Source organism: Helobdella robusta (genome assembly GCF_000326865.2).
Source record: "Helobdella robusta unplaced genomic scaffold HELROscaffold_8, whole genome shotgun sequence".
In the NCBI taxonomy this organism is placed as follows: domain Eukaryota; kingdom Metazoa; phylum Annelida; class Clitellata; order Rhynchobdellida; family Glossiphoniidae; genus Helobdella; species Helobdella robusta.
In genome coordinates, this window is record NW_008705459.1 from 4,399,062 (window position 1) to 4,416,861 (window position 17,800).

Consider the following 17,800-nt stretch of genomic DNA (forward strand, 5'->3'; position numbering starts at 1 on the left):
GTTTAAAAGATACAGACCAAAACCATTACAAAGCCTATGTGAGTTGACGTTTTAAACTCAATTAACTAATTAATTAATTGGTGGTGATGATGAAAAAATAATGGCGTTGTTGATGTTTAATGAAGATAGGTGTGATGATGTTGATGATGAAAGTGATGGTGATGAAGAAATGATGATGTTTTCAATGATGATTATGATGTTTTTGGTGACGAAGGAAAAGATGATGATGAAGATGTGGTTGATGACGATGAATAGATATGCAGATGTTGCCACAAATTATGTTGACAATTCAATATTTTATTGCCAAAGAAAAATGACGATGATGAGGAAGATGATGATGATGATGATTAGATGAATACTTTTGTGATGTTAAATAAGTCTAGTAATGATAATGTTGAAGACAGATCATCATCATTGTCCCCATCATCATATGACGAAGTAAACATTGATAATGTCATCTGTGGCAAGTGATAAAAGTGATAATGTTAGAAGTATTAGCAGTTGTAATAGTAAAAGAAGTACAGGTAGTAACTGCAGTTTTGTAGTTGTGGCTGTAGTTGCAGTAATTATAGCAACTGTAGTTGTAGTAGAAGTAGTAGAAGCAGCGGTAGCAAGAGTAGTGGTTATAATAATTCCAATAATAACTGTAGCGTTTTAGAAGCTGTAGTGGTTGTAGTAAGTATAGCAATTGTAGTAGAAGTAGTAGTAGTAGCAGCAGCAGTAGTAATAATAATTATAACAACACTAGCAACATTATTAGAAGTACTGTAGTAGCAACTGTAGTAGCAGTAGTGTAGTAGTGGTAGTAGCAGCAGAAGTAGTTATAATAAGTCTACTGATTGATACCACTGACCATAAGTGTGGAAATGATTACGTTAGAGCGGCAATATGATAATGATGATGATAACAACTTTATGATAACAAAATGATGATGACGATGGTGAAATGAGTTAATGCCGTTAATATCACTCAGACCATTAATGACATTGCAGAATCCTTGAGTTATCATCATCATCATCACCACCACCACCACATGTCGCCGCATCATCATCGTCATCATCATCATCATGACGGTGGACGGTGATGATGACGATGATTACGGTTGCAGTTGTGGCGGCCTTAATGTTCGATCAATTGATTCTTGCAGTGCCAAAAACTGTCGAGTTCAGATCGATATCATCAGCAAGTAGGGTCGTAAAATTTTATGGCAAGCCAAATTGTGATTGCAGTGCTTTGATTATTAAGTTTTATGGGTTGTTTGAAATGATCATGTCTGCTCGTCTGTATGTGTATGCTTGTGTGTGTGTGTGTGTGTGTGTCTGAGTGTGCGCTTGTGCGTGTGGATGTGAAGTGACGTGTTCCCGCATACAAACGTACGATGATGAATACGTGTGATGAATATGTAAATAATAACAGCTTGGATGAAAGATTTGAAGCAGAGACCGAATGGCATATAAAATTTATGCCCTCCTTGGAAGGCCGCCAAATAACGAACGCCTTATGCAGCGTTAAGTAGATGAGTGAGTGAGTAGAATTTATATGTAGGCACGCGTCGATGGCTAGCCATATGATGAGGAATGAAAATGTTGTTGTTCGTTTTTTCGTTTGTGGTGATTTTGTGGTAATGTTGTTGGTGTTTTTGTGGTGATGTTTTTGGTGTTCTTGTGGGGATATTTGTAGTGATGTTGTTGATATTTTGGTTGATATTTTTGTGGGGATTTTGTTGTGATTTTGTGGTGTTTGTGGTGATGTGGTTGTTGTTTGCGTTGTTCGTTAGTGTTCATATGTCAATACGAAGATGATGATTAAGACGATGATGATGAAGAAGATGATGGTGAAGAAGATGATGATAAAGACGATGATGATGATGAAGAAAATGATGGTGAAGAAGATGGTGATGAAAAAGATGATGATGATGATGATGATGAATAAGATGATGATGAAAAAGATGGTGATGACGATGATGATTAATAAGATGATGATAAAGACGATGATGATGAAGACGATGATGATGACGAAAATGATGATAAAGACGATGATGGTGAGGAAGATGATGATGGATGAGATGAGGATGCTGTTGGTGTGGTAAGACTGATGATGAAATGATGATGAGTAAGTTTATGACGGCATGACGACGTTGTTGTTCATGATGATGAAAAGAAGATAATTATGATAACGAGGGTGTGATGATGATGACGACCTCAACGATCATGATGACGAGAACGATCATGATAACGACCTCAACGATCATGATGACGATTAAGAAGAGGGTGAGGTTTATAGTGATGAACAAAACTTAAAATACAGTTTAAATAACAATGAAATGAGGTGGCAAAAATGATGATGATGATAACAACGAGGATGATGATGGTAATGACCATCATCATCTTATAATAGCGGTAGTCAATATAAAAAATTATAATGATTAATGATGATGATGATAATAATTACATTACGATGAGAATGAGAGCTTGGTAATGATGATTATGATACTAATGACGATGATGATGATAATGATGACGTTAGTGCTGCTGCTGATGATGATATTTGTGTCTTGCGCTAGATTTGTTTAAAGGTTAGATAAAAAATTTGTTCAAGTTGAGCTTTTTTTTATCAATTAACACAAATGAAAAGTTATAAACCACTTTTATACAAATTGTTTGCCAAACTTTTTTAAATTTAAAACAAGCCAATAAAATCCCATTTAGATTTCTTACCATGAATGAAGATTGTCCATTCCACCCATCCATCTTCCAATCCAGAAATATTCACTTTTTAACTTCGACATTTTATTCTCAATTGAAAATGTCACAAGAAACTCCTTAATAGCCTTCCACTTTATACTTCTTTCACTCAACACTTTCAAAGCTAACTTACATAAACTCTAGCGAATTTTTTTTAAACCTATCCAATAGGAAGACGCGATACAGGTGATCTGATCGCTGATTGGTTGGCGGGGCAGGTAGACGACAACAGGTGCGTTCAATTTCGTGGTTGGTTGATTGCTTGCTTGGAAGGAGAAAAAGTTGTAAATAATTAATTTCTTTATAATTTGATCATGCATAGTAGAGTGAGTAGTGCTGCTAACATACACCATCTTATTGCTGTTTTTATTATTTTTTTTATCCTATTTATTGTTATTGTTACCTTTCTTTTTCTTGTTCTTCTTTTTCTTTTTTTCTTCTTGTTCTTTTTCTTGTTGTTGTTGTTGTTCTTCTTCTTCTTCTCCTCCTCCTCCTCATTATTATTGTAGTTGTTGCTGTTGTAGTTGTTACCATTATTTTATTTATTGCTTTGTGTGTCGTTAATAATATATATAATTTTTTTTCAATATTAAATTTGTTACTGCTGCAGATGCTCGCGTTAGTAGTTTCAGCACAATGTTGTTACATTTTTTTTTCTTTCGATACATTGCGAATGAAATTAATTACGTCTATGTTGTTGTCGCTATTGTTCATTGTTGTTGTTGTGTTGTTATTGTTGTTGTGTTGTTGTTGCTGTTATTGTCGTCGTCGTCGTTTTTGTTGTTATGTTGTGCCCAAATATATTTAAAAAATTTGTTTCATACAAGAAATTTGTTCATTGCATTTTATTTCATTTTAATGCAGTGCAGAGGCACGTAGTTTATTACTGCTTCATTTGAGTCTGTTGTTGCTTTTGTTTTGTTGTTTCAGTAATTATAAAGTAGTAGTTGTGGTAGTAGTAGTAGTAGTTGTTGTTGTTGTTTTTGTAGGAGTAGTAGCAGCAGCAACATCAGTAGCAGTAGTAGTAGAAGTGGTAGTTGTAGTAGAAGTGGTAGTTGTAGTAGCAAAAGTTGTAGTAGTAGAAGTTGTAGTAGTAGAAGTTGTAGTAGTAGTAGTAGTAATAGTTGTTTGTATATGTTACATTTTTAGTATGAGTAATAAATTGTTGTTGTTTATTTGTAATATTTGATGTCTTTCAATTTGTGTTTATTTGTTAATGCGTCAGTTAATATATATTTTAAATAAATTTTATATACTTTATATGTGCAAGTGTGTGTGTGTGTTTGTGTGTCTGTGTTTGTGTATATGTCGCCTATCTAAATTAAGTATCGTTCTCTATTATATGTGTTTTGTTTGATAGCACACGAATCAATATTAGTGTATGTGTCTGCTGCGTGTGCGCGCGCGCGTGTGTGTGTGCGTGTACGCGTCTATGTATGTGCGTGTGTGCTCTAATATTCTCTGATGTTTGCGCATGTTACTTGCGAAAAAATTGACTTTCATCGAAGAATGTTAGTTGACAAAAAAATAATTTGTTAGGGTGGCATGCGCATTCAACATATAAACATTTGTTATGTGTGTGTGTGCGTGCGTGCGTGCGTGAGTGTGTGTGTGTGTGTGTGCGTGCGTGAGTGTGTGCGTGCGTGTGTGTGTGTGTGTGTGTAGTGTGTGTGTCTGTGTATACATGAATTCACGCAACAAACAAACAAACATATGTTCATTTCATACACACATGTTTGCAAATTCACGCACCCAAACGCGCGTAACATCTATTCTACGTCGTTTAGACTGTATGCTCTGCACACAATGGTCTGTCTGTCCCATGAGTTGAAACGTGTTGCTATTTCTTATTCATTCGTTCGTTTTTTTTCTCTCATTTATTCATTGGTGATGATATGATAAAGAAGACGGGGATTGAGGAAGTTTGTTGATTCACATTATCACATTGCTACTATGAAGATGATGATAAGTCTGATAATGATAATTATGAAAGATACCATTTATAAATGTTATTTTGGATGAATTTAAACAATTAGTGACGGTAATTTGGTGAAGAATATCCTGATCGTGACTGTGATGATAACAATGAAAGGTGGCATTTTATGTGGTGATAATGATAAGAATGTAGGGCCTAGGTCAATATGATGTAAAGACTTAAAGAACTTGGTGCCGTCTGTTGGTCATTAATTCTCACATACAGGCAAAAATGTTGTAGTCGTCACACGTACAACACATCATAATCCATTAAATTAAAATACATTAAAGAGAAAAAAATGAAACACTGTTAGATACTTTTTTACAGATAGTTTAACATATTTTCAATCAAACTATTTCATTTTATCAAATAAACCAGCTATATTTTTTGTATAAAATTGTCGACAGTTTTAAATGATGCCTTAATTGAAAAAGTTCACAGCTACAAAATCATTTTAAACGTTGTCGTGTATAGTGTTTAAAAGGAGATTTAAATCATTACATGTTTACAATATTTACCCTAACTTTATTAGTCATCATTTGGTTCTATAATAGTTTAAATATTTATTTTTAATTTTGTAAGTAAAGAAAAAGAAATATGCAGTGGTATACAGGTAACATAACTGAAGCCATAAGTTTGTGTAAATCGCAGAATTCTCTCTTCATTGTTTTGGTTGAAGGTGGGTTGTAATTTTTTTAGTTGTTAAATAAATTTAAATTAATTTTTTTTAATTTAATTAAGTTAAAAGTACAAAGTAGTAATAGTAACTTAGTAAGTTCTTGTTAGTAAGATATTAAATTACCGAGAGGCCTTATGTATCAGCATTGCATCAGAATAATTAACAATAGAATAGATTTTTTTATATTTATATTTAATTTTAATACAAAATTACAAATTTAAATCAAATAGAGAGTTAATTAATTTATTTATTAGAGACAAATAAGAAGCTTCCTAAGATCAGCCTAAGCCTCCTTAAGGTTTAAATTACAAAGTTTATTAAACTTTCAAGTTGTCAAATTAAAATTTAAGACTTAAGTAAGTTTATTTTAATTTAATTTTTAAGTGAAATATTTTCAAATAATAGTATAAATAAAAATATTAATATGGCCTTTTAATTTTTAATAATGGTTAACTAATTTAATGTTAATGCTGATCTAATACTTAAATAAATAACTATTTCATATGAAGAAATAAATATTTCACATAGAGATAGATAGAGATATAATTATATACTGGTCTAAATATAGATTTATAAAAAAAACTAGTTTTTTCTATCATTGGCGTACCTGATATTTTTTTTAGAAATATATATTCATTGATCATTATCTTTTCTAACACTATTTTATTTAAAGACTGTGGTAAAAGAACTTTTTTAAAAATTGAAATTGCAGCAGCAGCCGAAGATGAATCAGCTGGGAGTGTGTGGAATGATCCAGAAGTTCAGAAACTATTTGCTGATAATAATCAATATGTAGCACTTAAGCTCAAGTCGGATAGTGAGTTAGCCAAGCAGTTTACTCAGATATGTTAGTTTTCCATTAAACTGCTAATGTTTTTAATAGATTTATTACATTATATTTTGTAAAATAATTCATGTCACTTGACTAATTTATAATTTATATTTGATTAAAAAATGTATGTATGTGTGTGTGTGTGTTTGTCTGTGTTTTTTTTGCATTTGTGTGTTTTTATTTTAGCATGTCATGTATAATTAGTAAAGACTGTTTCTGTGTTTTTATTCGAGTGTATGACATAAACAATAAGTAAGGACTATTTACCTTTGAACTTTGCAGACCCAGTATTCATCCACCCGACCCTGTACTTTATTGGTCGGCATGGTCAGCCCCTTGAGGTGAAAGTTGGACCTCTGAATGCCACCAATTTGGCCCAAAGTGCCAGGAGAGCATTTGATGTCAGTCTCCTTTGTTAATTACAATTACATTTGTAGGCTGATAGATGTTTGTATTTTGTGATTGCTCATATTTACTTATATTTTATTTTCTATAAAACTTTCTTCATTGACTTCACAGATTGTATTCTTTCAATTTTAAAATTTCACTCCACACTAGCTTCATGATGTCTCTCTCCATCCAATGACGGCACCAACAACTTCCAGCACCACAAGTACTAGCACTGTACTACCCAGTATGTCAACTGCAACAAATACATCCAACCAACCATCCTCCACTGATGCAACAACTACTAATAGTAATACTGCTACTGCTGCTGTTACAGCTACTACAACTGTTACTAGTTCTTCTACTACCACTTCTACTAAAGCTGTAGAATCAACAAGTTCACCGGTAGGAACAATTTTGGTTGACGAAGCAGTTGGAGGAAATGAATCTTCAAGTTTGGAGGGTAAAAAAGATGAGCATCTGACATTAGAAGAGAAAACTGAAAAGTATGCCTGGTTATCAAAAATTCTAATTTTATTATGGATTAATATTAATTTAATGCAAAAATAGTGTTTTAGCCTTTTTAACTTTTTGATACAAACGTTTTTAAATTAATTTTATTGGATATATTGATAATTATATATCACTGTAAAGGTTGTTTATTTCTCTATCTAGTTTATATTAAATGTTTTGTAAAACATTTCATTGTGTTTATTTTTGAGTGATACTTCAAAATGTTGTCAAACTGTGAATTACAAATTATTTCGCTTCATGAGTTAAAAATCTGGCATAATGCGGCCGATGCAATTCATAATATTGCGGAAACATGCAGAGAGGCGGTTCTTTTCAGTGTACTATTCTAACTTGGTTCAAAAATGCCCTGCTGGTGATATGAGCCTTGAAGATGGAGAGAGATAACGGACGACCATGCGAGATCGATGATGATGAACTGGACGGAGGCCATTATTGAAGCAGACTCAGCCGAAACTATTCGAGCTGTTGCTGAAGAACTCAAGGTCAAAGAACTCGATAAATAGATGCTGCATGAGTAGAATAAATGTTAGAAACTTCATCTTCTTGAGGCGTCAGATAAACCTAGTCGGTGCAATATAGATCTTAATTGACGACAGAAAACGTTCAACTCAGTGGCTGGCTCAAGATGGGAGCCCAAAACAATTTCTAAAACCAAAATTGTACAAGACTGGTTGGTGACTGTTTGGTGGTCTGCAACCGCATTAATTCATCATATTTTTAAAACCTGGTAAAACAGTTAATGGATAGATATGTAAAGTCAACAAATTGGTGAGATGCGCCGAAAATTAAGTGAACTGCGCTCGGCGGTAAATTGCATCTTGCTGCATTGTTATACAATCAAATAACTGAATCGTGAAAATTTAAACATTAAAGTATATTCAATATTTCTGATAGAACCAAACTCTTGATAGCTGAGAAGCAGGCAGCCAAAGCCAAGTTGGAAGCAGAGAAGGAGAGACAGAAGGAGCTGGAGAGAAGAAAACTTGGTCATTTAAACTATTCTTTATTTGTTCATACATTTCGTTGGTTAACAATTCGAAACTAATAACATTGTGATGACGGTATTTTATTACTGATATCAATAATAATGGTTTTTGTTTGCAATTATTGATGTAAATGATGATTATTAAATTTGAGAACCAAACTAATTAGCCGTTCGTTTTGTATGATTCAGGACAGGATTTAAACAAACTGAAGGATCTTAAGAGTGAAATGGAAAGAAAAGAGCTTGAGAAGGAGTTGAAGGGGAGGAAGGAAGCAGACAGACTGGCTAGGGAACAAATCAGACGACAACTTCAGTTGGACAGGTAGGCATGTCATGTCTTTGTGGATGTCACTGATATGACGGTGCCTTTGACGTGGTTGATGCTTTTTTTAAAATGAAGTTTTCTGTCTAAAATTTACATTTGTGAAAGATTCAATTACAATTACTTCAGAGGCTTATAAATTTTACATTATCTTAATCTTACAAATCAAAGCAATTTCAAGTTCGTTTCTACTGACATACATTCATCGAATGATTATTAATTCCCAAATTTTGAATCCCTTCCGAACAACTGATGTTTTAATTAAAAATGGTCAGAGAGGATAGAGCAAGGAAGTACTACAATGAGAAGGAGGAAGAGACGAACCAACAAATTCAAAAGGAGAATGAAAAAACGGCTGCTGAAAAGGAAAAGTTGGAAAGAGAGAGAGTTGCAAAACTGTTAGTGTTTTTAACATTTGAAAATTTTTTTTTGAATTACATTAATTTTCTTATTACATTATGTTACATTTGTTATTTCATGCATACGATAATGTTATTTATAATTTTATGAAATAATAATTTGTTATGAAATAATATTTTAATTTCGAATTTTTTCTCATAAAGGACTGTAGCTCGGATTCAATTTCGATTTCCCGATGGTTCCAGCAAGGTTCAACAATTCAACTCATCAGAATTACTTTCGGTTGCTCACTCATTTGCTTTGCAGGTCTACAATTGATATTCTCACAATATTATAATTATCTTGTTTTATTCTTTCTGGATTTATTCATTCTCAATTTGATTCGTTTATTTTGCCAAATTTCTTGGAATGAAAATGGTTATCCAAATGTCAAATAGCATGTAATAGCTACATTTTTTGATAGCATATCATAGCACTCAGCTAATAGAATTGTGAAACAATCATACAAACACACATTCATACAAACAAATAAAGAAACAATCAAACTAACACAAACAAACATACAAACAAACAAAAAATATACAAACAAACGAATGACTGTAGTCCATGCCAGGATCAGTGAAGAATGTTTCCCTTTCGACCATTCATCCCAGGAAGTTGTTCCAAGCAGAGGACTACGATCAAACTTTTCTCCACCACAATCTTGCTCCGTCTGCTGTTCTCGTCGTCCTTCCAACTGTATGTTGATTGTTTACCATATTTTCGCAAGCAATTTTAAATTTTAGTTTTTTACTCTTTCTATGAATTGGGTTAACCTTTTTTATTTTTTTAAGCATCAATTTATATTTATATAATTTAATCTAAAGACGTCTGCAAGCTCTTTCGTCTCTTCCTCTTCTTCACAAAGAACAACAGCAGTGGCGGGCAGTGGCAGTGGCAACTTCATCTACCACGTCTGGATCCAGATAGTTTCATTCTTGCAGTACCTACTTTCCTTCTTACTCCCATTCTCATCCTCGTCAACAACCACGACAACTACTCCAGTTGTAGTTGATGGTGGCGGTGGCGGTAGCTCCACACATACGGCACACCACCCACCAACAACTGTCCATTCAGAACCTCTCTCCTCATCATCGTCGTCGCCAGTTGCTTATGGAGGCGCCCGTCCAAAGACCACAAAGTTATTTTTAGCCGCACTTCTTCCTTTATATTTGATAGTTTTTGATGCGTGTGTCTGTCTGTCTGTCTGTTTCTATGTCTGTGTGTGTTTCTATTGTTTGATTAATTAATTAGTATCAATTATTTAATAATTGGTAATGTAAATTTTGAGTTAATTAATTAATGATTGCATTCTGCGCCAGCACCGACGGGCTGAAGAAGCGAAAGGAAGGCAACATACACAGGCTGACGGCTGCTGATGAGGAGGACGATGAGCAGGCAACCTGGAATGGAAATTCAACGCAACAAATGTGAAATTGTGGTCCCAAATTTAAAATGTTCAATTACTAATGATTGTAAGAATTGGTAAAATGTTTAAATTAAAAAAAATTCTCTTTCGACTAATCAACTATTTAATAAATTTTATAATAATAGTAACTATAACTATAACGCTAATGATGACGATGATGGTGATGGCGATAACGGGTTTGGTGGGGGTAATAAAATGGTGAAAATAATGACGATGAATAATAATTAAATATTTTTTGATGGTTGGTCTTAATGTCTTTAGTCATGAGTTTTAATGTTAAAGGTATCAATTGAGTATCTAATCATCAAGCAATTGTTTCAATCTTTAAACATGTTATCAATAATTGAATTGAATTTTTGATTTTCAGTGAACGTTCCTTTAATGTTACACCGTTGTGATTGTATTTTTGCTCTTGATTCCTACGATTTTTTAAAATAATTCGTTAATTGATTAATTAATTAATCATATCACTGGCAAGTTTATAAGCAAATTGAATTTTGTGTTTTTTTTTCTCCCCAAAATCATTACTTTTACTATAAGCAGATTTTTCAATGATCTGAAAAATGCGAATAATGTGAAATTGAGATGTGTGGCTTTAGGGATTGCTTCTTCTAGTTCAAGCATTTTTTTGTAATTTTCTTTTGCACGGCATCCATTTTTCTTTTGAAAGGAAGGCTTATGTACAGACTCATTAATAATTTTAATTAATCTTTCTGTCTGGGTAACAATTCAGATCAGCACAAAGCGTTTTAGTACGAAAAACTGGAGATATTTCATTAGAATCTTTCATTTCATTAGATGCTTTCATTAGAATTTAACCTCACTCCATATCCAGCATCAACTTGACCAAAAAATTGTAACGTAGAAAATAATAGATACGATGTATCTGTTATTTTTATTATTATTATTATCTCAAAGCAACCACTTAGCACGAGTAGAAACTGCAGTTTTTACGCCAACTTTTCAGCGGTTGCTTCGAACAGAATGTTAGTTAAGTTTTTGAAGCTTTTAAAAAGTTAGCGCCGAACGATTTTGCATTTAATAATACGTGTTTACTTTTGAATGGCCGGCCGTGCCAATCGCTTACTTTACTTTCCACTAATTACCTCGGGTCTAGTATTTTTGTAAATATTTTATAAATAGTAATAAAGAATACAAAATAAAGTTTTAAAATGATAAATAAGATTTTACGGTGGTCTTGTTTTTTATTGACGCTCTCCAATTTTGCAGCTGGGGCGAGGTATAAAACGAAAGAATTGAAGTGTGGTGGTATGCAATTTTTCAATTTACTTTTTAATTTTTAACTGTTACTCTACTTGTTTAATGCATTATTTTTTATTAAAATTAAATTAATCTTCAAATGGTTTTATAATCACTATAGCTTGTGGTGGTTTGTTGCTAAATACTGGTCAATTTTCAAAATGAATTTATTTTATTTGAATTACCAGCTTGCTTAGCTCTGGTTGATGAGATGTTACACGAGATCAATTCAGTAGATCCCAAACTGCGGATACAAGTGGGAAGCTTCCGGATCGATCCGCAAGGAAACCAGAAACTCAATGATGTTAGGAAACACTGATTACAAAATATATTAATTAGAAATTATAAAATATTAGTTTTATATTTATAAGTAATTATAATGTAGTTTGTCTGTCTCTTATCTTGTCTGTTTTGTTTTTATTCATTTTTATTATTTATACATCCTGAGAAATTTACCAATATATACATAAGTATAGTAAACAACTGAACGTGAACAAAGAGCACTCAATTCTAAACATTAAAAGAAATAACAATTTATATACTTTCTTCACATCTTAGATTCCACTGGCAAGGTCTGAAGTTCATCTCTATGAAAAGTTGGAGGGAATTTGTACCAACCTTCAAAATTATGCCCTGTCTACCACTGCTGAGGGGGGTTCAGTCTACTTGAGGAAGGTCTCAAGCAGTGGGCAAGTTGCAACTGGAGTCAATCTTCAAAGTTTTGGTGATATGGGCAGATTCGAACACACTGTCAGTTTCTCAATTTAGAATTGAATATTTAAAAATTTTCAAGTCAATGACATTACTTAAATGATGAAGCTATTAATTAAATGATAATAATTTATATTAATGCAAAAAATAGTGTTGGTTACTATTCCTCAATATGTTTATATGCCACCAATCCAACTGTTTAAACATAATTTATGGATATCGGTTGGTTTTTTCCTACCTATCCTAGTGCCACAATCTAGTTGAGGACCACGAAGAGGATATCATCCCAGCCCTACAATCTCTAACCAATGAAGACTATCATGAAATCATTTGCATCGATCTTGCGAGTCAGTTCTGATTCGTTGATTGAGATGTTGTACTTCTAGTTGTAATAATAATAATAATAACAATGTTATTCTTGTATCTATCTATCTATCTATCTATCTATCTATCTATCTATCTATCTATCTATCTATCTATCTATCTATCTATCTATCTATCTATCTATTTATCTATCTATCTATCTATCTATCAATCTATCTATCTCTCTATCACAAACTAGTTAATTTGTTAGTTCATTTAATTAATCACATATTTTTATATCCATTCATTCATTTATGTGTAGTCATAAATTGGTAATAATATTGCAAAATGTTTAGTGAGATAGTGTAACGGTTTAGTGCCTGGCACTGCTGTTGCAGTGACTGGATTCGATTGCATGGTGACTCCCGCCTATCATATGCAACCTATGTGTGAAGCGTTGTTTCACGTGTGTGTTTACTTTTACTGTGTGCTTGTGATGCTTCTGGGAAATGTTGTGGAGAGAATTGTAATTGATTAGATTTGTGCATGTGTATCTGAATTTATTCATAGGTTTATAAATGCGTGCATTCATTTATTTTTTCATTCATTCAGTTACTCATTAGATCACTCATTAATCCAATCCTTCATTCATTTATTCTTACATTCGCTCATCCATCCATCCATTCATTCATCCATCCATTCATTCACTCAGGCGTGTGTACAGCTAAGAATATAACAGAATTTGAGGACTTGAAAAGAAAGTTAACGTACACATCTGAAGCAGAAGGTAACAAGGCTGCTTCTGATGCTGACAACTTAAAAAATATCCACCTGAATGACGAAGATGATGATGAAAATGATGATCAGGATGATGATGATGGCAAAAGTAGTGATGACGATCACAGGAATGAACTCTAGTTAAATGCAATTGTGAATAAACGATTTATTGGATAGATGATTGCATAAATGATTATGATGATGCTGATGATGGTAATGATGATGATGATGATAATGATGATGACGGGAAAGATGGTGATTGAAATAATGTGGAAATGTTAGTTATAAATGATAAAAATTGTAAAGAAGAATATGATGATGTTTACCTTATTTATACATGACGATGATTTGATTGATAACAAATCAAAGTTCTTCTGTGCATGATCAGAAATTATGAGAATTCATGTTACAATTTTCTTTTTCTATTTTACAATCACTTTATTTGTTTTCATACCATTCTTGCAAACTATTGTGGCTGTTGTTATAAATCATCATTCTTCTTATTATCATTGTTATTATCATTGTTGTTATTGTTATTATTATTATTATTATTATTCATTTAGCAGATTGGTTTTAACAATATTAAAATAAGATTTTTTATGTGTGTGTTTTTTGAAACATTCAAAGCGGTGTGTGTGTTGGTGTTTTTCATTCTTAAAACATGTGTTTGTGTGTGTGTATGTATGTGTGTGTTGGTGTTTTGAATTCTTAAAACGTGTTTTTTGTGTTTGCGAGTGTGTGTGTGTTGTGTTTGTTTGTTCTTGCGTTTATGACAATGTGTGTGTGTGTGTAGTGAGTGATGTGTTAATGATGAAGTGATGTGATAATAATGATGTTTGGTGACAGTAGTTATGACGTGCAATGAATGACAGACAGTCATTATGATTTGAGATGACAGTGATGATGATAAATCGTCATCGTAATCTCATTATTATTATTGTGGCGATGACGATGATTACGTGACGTGTGATAACGTGATGTGTGATTATTATTGGCCGATGATAATCTCTCTCTCTCTCTCTCTCTCTATATATATATATATATATCTATATATATATATATGAGTGTGTGTGTGTTGTATGTGTGTGTGTGTGTAATTGTAATAAACATGGGTTTCAAAGCTGAACCTATAACAATAATGATGATGTCATGATTATTTTGGTGGGGTGATATAATGATGATGACATGCCACACGATCATTATGATCGTGATAAGATAATGGTGACTACTACGTTCTATAATGATTACAATCTATAAGCTTTTTCATCGGCTTATGATAATGCTGATGACGATATGGTTGTACGAGTGACAATATCAATAATAATAATTATTATGGAAGCAAGAAAACAATGGCAATTAGAAATAAGTAAGTGATCAATCAATCACACGAATACACGCACACAGATACACCAGCCATATATACACATATGTGTATATATATATATGTATATATATATATATATATGCCATTATTGGTGAAAATCACAGCAGGTTTCATCAATGATGGCATAATCCTATATATATAATATATATATTTCATGTGTAGACGTATATAGACAGACACACAGACAGACATTCTTGCATCCAAACATCTGTCAAAAAAGGTCGGTCTAACTAATCTACCTCTACCTGCTTATCGACAAACACACACATTTACATTTATTCATATATACATTGTGTATGTTTGTGTGTGTATATATATATATATATATATATATTTGTATGATGTGCTCGCTCCTCTGCGATTTGTTGATACTAAGCTTCTTGACTCGAAGATTTGTAATATTATTTTTTCAGGTTCAGGCCGTCGGAAAGTTGTTTCGTTCCCCAAAAAGCCCACCACTTAACTATTAAATTTGGATTACTCTACATAAGATTCTTTGCGTCTAAATAAGATATTGTTTATAACTTTTTTTCAGGTGATTTGGACATTTTTGTTATCACTGAATCTTGGCACGATTTCGTTGGGTGCGGACATGGTTCGTCTGGCCAGTCCACCAAATTTAGCTCATTTTATTATATAAGACCAAATGATTCTAATCATGGAGGCATCATAATTTTTTTAAATGTTTTTTCAATGCGAAAAAAGTAGAAATGCCTTTAATTCAAAGTTTGAAGTCATAGCTATTAGTTTTGTTTTAAATAAATCAAAAGTTACTTTGTTGTCGATTTATCGGCCTGAGTCTGTTTCTGCCACATTTTTGTTTTTTAGCGAGCTTACTCTGGTTTTGGAGCATATATGTGCAGTACATACAGATTTTGTTACTGGCTGGAGACTTCAGCATTCATATTGAAAAATTGCAGGAGGTAAACACTATTAAATTGTTAGACGTTTTTGAATCGTTCCAAGTTTCTAATCGTGTCAGTGAACTATCAAATATGTTTGATAGAACACTTGATCTAGTTGCATCTTCTTTTGATTTGCCGTCTACTGATTGTATAAATTTTCAAAGTCATTCTAATTCCGATCACAGTTTCATTAAAGTTTTCTGTTTGTTTATAAAAAAAAACCAACAGTTTTGAAACAATTGGTACGATCATGGAATCGAATTGATAACAATCTGTTTGTCAATCTTGTTTCGCAATCATCTATTAGTGGTCCGTTCACTGGCAGCGATCCTGATGTAATTTACGATTCATTTGTAAATGGCATTCAATCAATTGTTGGTAGAATTTCTCCTTTACATAAAAACACCTTAGTTTGCACCACTGTCTACTGAGATAATACTAATTGCATGCATTAAGCTGATGAGCTCTATGAGAGACAAAACGCGTTTTGTCTAAAACGAGTTAGATGTTCACAGTAATGCACTTTAATGCACAGCAATGGTCATGGTGAGAGATGGTGAGCTTTATGTACTCATACTGAAATTCTCACCCTATATATATATGTGTGTGTGTGTGTGTGTATGTGTGTGTATGTGTGTGTGTGTGTGTGAAACCTAACAATATGTAGACATATAGGCAATTTAGACATGTATACACATGCATGCGTGCATATGTACACACATTAACATAAACACATTCATGTCTACATGTATGCATACGTACAAAAAGACACACACACAAAGACATAGAGACGCACACATACTTTCCTACATACTCACATAACCACGCACACGTACGTACACGCATCTATATTTCATAATTATTATTATTATTATATTATTATCATTATTATTATTATTGTTGTTGTTGTTAATTATTCCTTTAAAATTGAGCCAATTAAAAATTGATAAACATCGTGTTAATAATATGACATACGCCATCTTAATTATTCCAAAATAATGCTAATGATAAAACAATTATAATAATAACAATAATAATATCATAATTAGCAGCAGCATCACCACCATCATCATTTTGTTATTATTAACATCATAATTACAATCATCATCGTCGTCGTCGTCGTTATCACCTGTAAGATCTGGCCCAATCTGTTTACATTAAAACTATCCTTATTCATTATTTTAATTTTTTACCATTTATTTTTTTATTATAATTAATATTAATAATTTTTAATTATTAATGTTTTTGTTATTATCATTATACAACTACCATTGTATGCTGCTGCTCTACTACTACTGCTACCAGGGGCGAATTAGGGGAATGGGCAGGAGGCCATGGCCTCTCCCGTTGCGATCACTATTGATTGTCATATTAAAACTCAGTTCTTGCACATAAAAACTGAGTTTCAAGTAGAAAATTGAGAAAGTTGACCGAAAATTTGCAAAACAAAAACGCCGCTAGCTTCATTTTTGCCACCGCAGCAATAATTTTGACAATTTTTGGCTCCCCGTCCAATTTCAATTTTTTTGTCTCCGTTGTCTAGATTTACCCTGACTGCTACAATGATTGCTACTACTTCTACTTCTACTTTTATTACTACTGCTTTTCTTTGATAGAGCTCTTTCTACAACTACTGCTGCTACTGCGGCTGCTGCTGCTGCTACTGCTACTGTTTCTGATACTACAACTGCCGTTGCTGTTACTACTGCCGTTACTACTACTACTACAACAACAATTACTACTACTACTACAACAACAACTAGTTGTTGTACTACTACTACTACTACTACTACTACTACTACTACTACTACTACTACTTTTTTTTACAACTTATTTAATTTTTAATTTTGATGTTCTTAGTAAGCGAATTTTTCAGTCTCAGTTGTGACTATACTGTCACCTTTAGGTACTATATGAAACATGACAGTATTCATAGAATGATGTACGTGTGAACATGTGTTTGTGTGTATGTATTTATTTGACATTTCTGTTACATTTATAGTAAGAATTTGTGTGTATGTATTTATTTGACATTTCTGTTATATTTACAGTTGGAATTCTTAGTTAAGGGTGGCCTATCCACAAGTTTATCTTTTTTGGTTGTCTTTTAAATAAATAAAAAAAAATGTTACTACTACTACTACTACTACTACTACTACTACTACTACTACTTC

The 17,800-nt window shown here is 32.7% G+C and overlaps 2 protein-coding genes across 2 annotated transcripts; both read left to right on the forward strand.

Annotated features, from left to right (window-relative positions):
- The first annotated feature begins 5,202 nt into the window (after positions 1–5,202).
- Positions 5,203–10,825, forward strand: HELRODRAFT_189774 (hypothetical protein). Its single transcript, XM_009032271.1, has 11 exons — positions 5,203–5,398; positions 6,111–6,245; positions 6,513–6,631; positions 6,789–7,123; positions 8,046–8,137; positions 8,326–8,458; positions 8,734–8,856; positions 9,022–9,124; positions 9,422–9,556; positions 9,685–9,998; positions 10,180–10,825. The coding sequence occupies exons 1-11, from the start codon at positions 5,317–5,319 to the stop codon at positions 10,289–10,291; spliced, it is 1,683 nt and encodes a 560-aa protein (XP_009030519.1). The 5' UTR covers positions 5,203–5,316; the 3' UTR covers positions 10,292–10,825.
- A 932-nt stretch (positions 10,826–11,757) lies between these two features.
- On the forward strand, positions 11,758–13,478 carry HELRODRAFT_165760 (hypothetical protein; the record flags this gene model as incomplete). The annotated part of the gene is made up of 4 exons (XM_009032272.1): positions 11,758–11,850; positions 12,105–12,296; positions 12,505–12,604; positions 13,273–13,478. 4 exons carry the CDS (start codon positions 11,758–11,760, stop codon positions 13,476–13,478), a joined length of 591 nt encoding a protein of 196 aa, XP_009030520.1.
- Positions 13,479–17,800: the final 4,322 nt, after the last annotated feature.

Coding starts and splice junctions, on each gene's coding strand:
- HELRODRAFT_189774 (XM_009032271.1), top strand. CDS start 5,317: ATGCAGTGGTATACAGGTAACATAACTGAAGCCATAAGTTTGTGTAAA. Junction 6,632..6,788: donor GTGCCAGGAGAGCATTTGAT/GTCAGTCTCCTT, acceptor ACTCCACACTAG/CTTCATGATGTCTCTCTCCA. Junction 9,125..9,421: donor CTCACTCATTTGCTTTGCAG/GTCTACAATTGA, acceptor GAATGACTGTAG/TCCATGCCAGGATCAGTGAA.